This window comes from Alnus glutinosa, chromosome 14 (assembly GCF_958979055.1).
Source record: "Alnus glutinosa chromosome 14, dhAlnGlut1.1, whole genome shotgun sequence".
In the NCBI taxonomy this organism is placed as follows: Eukaryota; Viridiplantae; Streptophyta; class Magnoliopsida; order Fagales; family Betulaceae; genus Alnus; species Alnus glutinosa.
Genome location: NC_084899.1, coordinates 21,689,436 through 21,695,325, shown reverse-complemented (window position 1 = coordinate 21,695,325; position 5,890 = coordinate 21,689,436). Strand labels below are relative to the sequence as shown.

General features: G+C 37.9%; 1 protein-coding gene across 1 annotated transcript; it reads right to left on the bottom strand.

Annotated features, from left to right (window-relative positions):
• Positions 1-1,300: 1,300 nt before the first annotated feature.
• Positions 1,301-4,153, bottom strand: LOC133856489 (pentatricopeptide repeat-containing protein At5g48730, chloroplastic). The gene is made up of 3 exons (XM_062291532.1): positions 3,634-4,153; positions 2,596-3,002; positions 1,301-2,281 (listed from the first exon to the last, which is right to left on the bottom strand). Exons 1-3 carry the CDS (start codon positions 4,063-4,065, stop codon positions 1,564-1,566), a joined length of 1,557 nt encoding a protein of 518 aa, XP_062147516.1. The 5' UTR covers positions 4,066-4,153; the 3' UTR covers positions 1,301-1,563.
• Positions 4,154-5,890: the final 1,737 nt, after the last annotated feature.

Below are 5,890 nucleotides of genomic sequence, written 5' to 3'. Positions count from 1 at the left end.
AAGTACTTAGCTATGTTTGGATATTCTGTTCTCTTCTTGTTTCACTTATGATATTGTACAACTATCAATACCATTTCCTTCTTCCGAGGTGCCATTGTCTTCCAAAAAGAGCTCGCTACCCTTCTCCTATCCTTTATTCACTCCTTCCGTACTGTAGTTGGGTAATTATGCAGTATACTTGTTTGTTTGATTTGAACCTAAGACGTATCCAAACCCCACTTTATTTGTTTATCACCAAAGAAAACAAAGAGTCCCACATTTTTTCCTGTCCTAATCCCACTTGAGGAACTCAACTTCTAAAAATCCATATATTGTATAAGGCTATCATCCGGTAGAGTTCCTTTAAGTTTTAAATAATTTATGTCTCAGCAACCCATGTCCAATGAGATAACCATAACAATGAATCCTTGAGAAAGATTGGTGATCTATGGAAACTATTATGCCCATCTATCTTCTGTTGATGCAAAAAAAAAAAGGTGAATTCTTATATAATTGGCATCTCGGACTTACTTATTTTTCAACCCTATGCTTTATGGTTTTTTTTTTTTTTTTTTTTTTTTCAGTCCTCGTAAAAGTACTTATTGGCTGTCACCAAAGAGTAATTTTAGAAGTTCCTCATGCGTCACTCTTGTCTCCTTAAAAAAATGAGGTGGCTTTTAAAATCACTATTTGATCAAAATTCAATAATGATCAATCACAAACTCAATAGTGATTTTAAAAGCCACATCATTTTTAAAGGGACACAAGAGTGACTTCTAATATTACTCGTCATCAAAACGTTATAGCATAAAGGGAAAATTGCCAAATGAAAGTCAGACTCGTTCTGGAGAAAGGGACACTATTTCAATTCATCCACTAAAAACGAGACAACAAAAGAGGAAAAAAAAAGAAAAAGCAAAATAAACCCACCATCTTGAGTTGAAATTAAAAATCAGATTCCCAGTTTAGCTTTCTTATAATTTTATAACCACCAAGGCTTTGCTTCTCTGTGATGACAGCTTCTGTCTTCACTCTTTGTAGTATGACCAACAAAAAGTGGTAGAAATCTATTGTAGGGGTTTGCTCATCTCACTTGAGCAAAAATTTGGAAGGTTTAGCATGATAGCATGGTCTAGGAATGTCAATATTTAGCTACTGACTCAGTATTCCTTGGTGGAGTTTTTTCACGAATCTTCACTTTCTCCAGCACAAGTTAATGTTGATTTCTATTCATACCCATATTTGCTTTTTCGTCGGTGAACTATTCGGTGTTTTGCACAATGAATTTTTGTTTTTCTGTCAAAAGACATCCATCCTTGGCTAATTCTTAAATATTGTGAATCAATGAAAGTTTATGTTTCTACAAGTTGCACATGAAAAGGGAAATGGGAGATAGGTTCATGCCTTCCAAGTCACAACATCAGGGGCAAGACACCTCAATGGCCAAAAGAATTACCGGATAGGAAAATTCAGTTTTTAGGCATGTCAAATATTTTCCAACTATGCACATTAATGAATAACAATTACCATTAGACAACAAATTATGTACATATAACTTATGGAGGAATGACCTGTAAAGTTTCCTCACTGAAAGTCGGGCTTCCCCTTCTCCAATTGAGTTCCTTCAACAGATGCAATCAGATTTTGGAGCTCCTTCACATAGCTAGTCATCCCATTGACTGAATAAGCTTTAATCATGGTTCTATATGTAATCTTATCAGGCTTACATCCATTCTGCTTCATCATGTCAAGAACTCCCTTCATCTCTGCAAAGCATCCCATCCTCCCATAAGCATCCACCAAACAATTGAAAAACACAACATCCAGTGCTACATCCGAATTCTCAATAAAACGCAAAACACCGCCGATCTTTTCAGGTTTACCCGCTAGCCCATAAGCCCTTACAAGTGAGCAGAGTGTCACACAGCTTGGCTTGATCCTCTCTGACCGCATTAGCCTGAACAAAAACTCCATCTGTTTCAAATCCCCAGCCTTCCCGAATGCGTCTATCACCACATTGTAGGTAACAATGGTCCAAGAGTAATGGTACTTCTGCATGTATTCCATCACGGCGCTCATTTTCTCATAATCTCCAGCTTTTCCATAGGAATCTAGGAGAATGTTGAAGGTCTGAATGTTTGGTTGGACCCCAGCACTCTGAAATTTCTCATAACACTTTTCCATTGTTTCTATCTGCCCATTGCTGCCAAAGGCTCTGATTGTGGAGTTCATGGTCCAAGCATCAGGTTCAGAATCCCGCTCATGGAGCATTTCCACAAGTATTGATTCCATCTCTGCGAACCTTTTAGGAAATAGAGAGAATAAGTTACTACTCTGAGATTGAAGTATAATAAGATCATGCTCCATCTGGTTGCCAAGTATATAAGATAAAAAGAAAATGATCTATTTTCAAATGTGATCAAGTGGAGAACCCGGTCACGCTATGAGAATTAATGATGGTGGAAGCAGCGTTTATTATGGCAACAGCTGGTTACTCACTTTCTTGATGTTTAGATGACTGTATTCTTAAAATTGATACAACTCGGTTCCCTCATTTTCATGGCAACCAGATGGCACATGCAAAATCCATAAAAGGATGAGAGAATGGCAAGATACTTTCTGGCCTTCCCATAGGCATCAATTAGGGTATTGTATGTGACCGTGTTTGGTCTGATTCCCTGAGCTACCATGTCAGAAAGCAGGGCCTTCACTTTGTCAAAAGCAAAATGGTGTAGACATGATTTTATGAGGATCGAGTATGTCTGCACATCAGGCTGACAATCAAGAGTATTCTTCATATGCTCGAGGAGGGAAAATGCTTCGTCAAAGAGACCACTCCTACTGTAGGCAGATAACAGAGCAGTGTAGGATTCATGGTTCACAACACAGCCTTCATCAATCATGGCTTGGAAGAGTTCATGAGCTTTGTCAGGTTGCTTACATTTTCCAAGCATCACAATCAACTTGATGTACACTCCAGAGTTGGGCCTGTACCAGAGCTGCTCACGTAGTAATTCAAAAACCTGTAAATACAAAAGGTACCATTTTTATGAGACGAAAAACTGGTATGACTACTTTAGTTTTCTATTAAATACAATTACTTATTGAAAACAAAAAAAAGTTTTCTATTAAGTAGAATTCAGATTGTTGTAATGCTTTTGAGAAAAAAAAAAAAAAAAAAAAAAAAAAAAAAAACCAAATTTCTTTGCTGCTCCCACATTTTCCAATTGAAAATCTAATTTAGTTAAAGAGAATCTAATATCCTTAACTAACAAAAACAGAAGAAACATAATCTAACACTCAAAACTTCAATTTCTTTGCTGATCCCACATTTTCTCAGCAAACAAAACAGAACCCAAAAGTCCAAATCAACAAAAATTTAGCTGATCTTGAATTCAGTCAAATAGAATCAAGTCATATAAAGATATATATACATACTCTCAAAACAAAGCAAAGCCCAACATTCAAAATCCAATTCATACCCTTAACTTACAGTTTCTAAGAAACCAAACAAAGCACAACTTCTAACCCAGGCAAAAAACAATAAAAAACCAAAACCAGACCCAAATGGATTCAAAGTAATAATTCACAGTTCGCTTAAGGCTTTAGATTTCCGCATTCAAATTCAAGGAAAGACAAAACATTGTGACAGACCTTGAGAGCAGACTCCCAACGCAAAGCGGTGATCCTCTCGTAAAGGGCTTCGAGCACAGTCCTTGGAAGCAACCTCTTGGAGTTGGTGCCCTTCTTCTTCTCAATGAGGGCCTTGGTGGCCTCTCTCCGCAGTATCACAGAGATTGCTTTCTTCGACGCTGTCTTCGCGTTCACCTCCTCTCTCCTCTCCCTCACTTCTCGCTTCTTTAGCTTCACTATGTCCGTCAGTCTTCTTTGGCCTCTCTCGGTCACTGTAAGTGCATTTGGGTTCTCTGGGTTAGTATTAGAAGAAGAAGAAGAAGAAGAAGAAGAAGAAGATGAGGAGTAGGGTGGTTTGGGTTTGGGTTTGGATTCGAGAATGGGCTGTGACAGTACGGGTCGCCGATTAAACGACGGGGAGAATGGGTGGGTGGGGCTGGAGAGCGAGGCCATGGATTTTTCAATCTGTGAAGCTCAGAGACTTCCTGTGGAGTTTTGCACAAAACGACGGTTTTGCATCTTAAAAAGGCTCGACAGCAGAAAATGGCAGTAAGCCCATATGTTCTAGGAAGGCCCATCACCTTCGGACCATAACCACGATCTAATAGTCCGATAATTCTCAAAGTTTGCCTTTTTCTCTAACAGAAAGAAGTAGCCTTTCTTCTCTCTCTCAAAGATCCCCGATATCTTTTCCAAGACCCTCCTTGTGAATTTGAGTCTCTGCACTAAATTCTTTAAGTAATTGTTTGTTTTGCTTTTGATTATGAGGGGTGTGCCAGTTCTAAACCTTCAAGATTGTCTGAAAAACACTTTTTGGCCGAAAACCCTAATCTCTCATATTGTTGAACATTATGAGAAATGACACTGTGTACATCTTCCAATCGTCCATTAACGAAACAATAAACACACAAGACTTGATTTGGCTTCCATAGACGAGTCTGCTGCTAGTATTTTATAGAACAATTTTTTTTTTTGAAAATTATAAAACAGTTCGTTACAAATTATTTGAATGTTTGAACTGACATTTAAACTAATGCTATCTTATCTTGCTTTTGATGTTTATATGATTTGTACAATCTTGTTGTTTGGAGTATCTTGTTATATGGTTTATTAACTATCCTTATGATCCTTAGTTTGTTGCGGAAGATTTGGTATAACACTTTTGGATTCTCTAATATGCCCCCTCAATCTCAGCGGAGTATTTGAGACGTTGAGATTGTCTCGTAATTGTAGAAACTGTGTTGTAAGGAGAGCTTTAGTGAACAAATCGGCTAATTGATCTTTGCTTGAGATAAACCAGATAAGAATAGACCCATTTGCAACTTTCTCGCGCACAAAATGAATATCAATTTCAATGTGCTTTGTTCTGGCATGGAAAATTGGATTTGTTGTGAGGTAGGTTGCTCCTATATTAATACACCAAAGAGAGGGTGGATTTCGTAGAAATACTCATAGTTTGCGGAGTAAATACTGTAGCCAAGTTATTCCAGCAATTGTATTAGCAACAACTTTATATTCTACTTCGGTTGATGATCGTGAAACTGTGGCTTGTTTTTTGGAGCTCCAAGTTATTAAATTGGATCCTAAAAGACACATATGCTGCCGATGAATCGTCTGTCATCTGGGCATCCTGCCCAATCAGAATCAGAAAAAGCTTGTAAATCCATCGAGAAATTCTTTCGAATTAGGAGTCCTAGATTTACAGTCTATTGTAGATATCGAAAGATTCTTTTAACAACACTCCAATGATGGACTGTTGGTTTGTGCATGAATGGACAAACCTTGTTGGCGACAAATGAAATGTCTCGTCGTGTGAGAGATAGGTACTGTAAAGAGCCTACCACACTGCGGTAGAGAGTTGGATCTGAGAAGGAACTACCATTGAATTGAGGCAGTTGAGTTGTGTTTGACATTGGAGATGACACTGGTTTGGATTTTTCCATGTTGGTTTTCTTGAGGAGATCCATGATGTATCTATGTTGTGAGAGAACCAAACCTTCTGAAACTGGTATTGCTTCAATGCCTAGGAAGAATGTAAGGGGCCCTAGATCCTTTAGGGCAAATTCATACTGCAGTTGGGTTATCAAGTGCATTATGAGTGATTGGTTAGGCCCAGTAACCAAAATATCACCAACATATATTAAAATGAAAATATAATCTTTGCTCAAATTGTAAATGAAGAAAGATGTGTTAGCCTGAGATCGTATGAATCTCATTTCTTTAAGTGTTGAGCTAAGTTGGGAATACCATGCCTATGGAGCCTGTTTCAAACCATATA

Excerpts from the sequence above, each read along its gene's own strand:
- LOC133856489 (XM_062291532.1), bottom strand. The coding sequence starts at position 4,065 with ATGGCCTCGCTCTCCAGCCCCACCCACCCATTCTCCCCGTCGTTTAAT. Across the intron at positions 3,003-3,633 it reads GTTGGGAGTCTGCTCTCAAG|GTTTTTGAATTACTACGTGA; the intron begins GTCTGTCACAAT and ends TTGTATTTACAG. Across the intron at positions 2,282-2,595 it reads GCCTATGGGAAGGCCAGAAA|GTTCGCAGAGATGGAATCAA; the intron begins GTATCTTGCCAT and ends ATTTCCTAAAAG.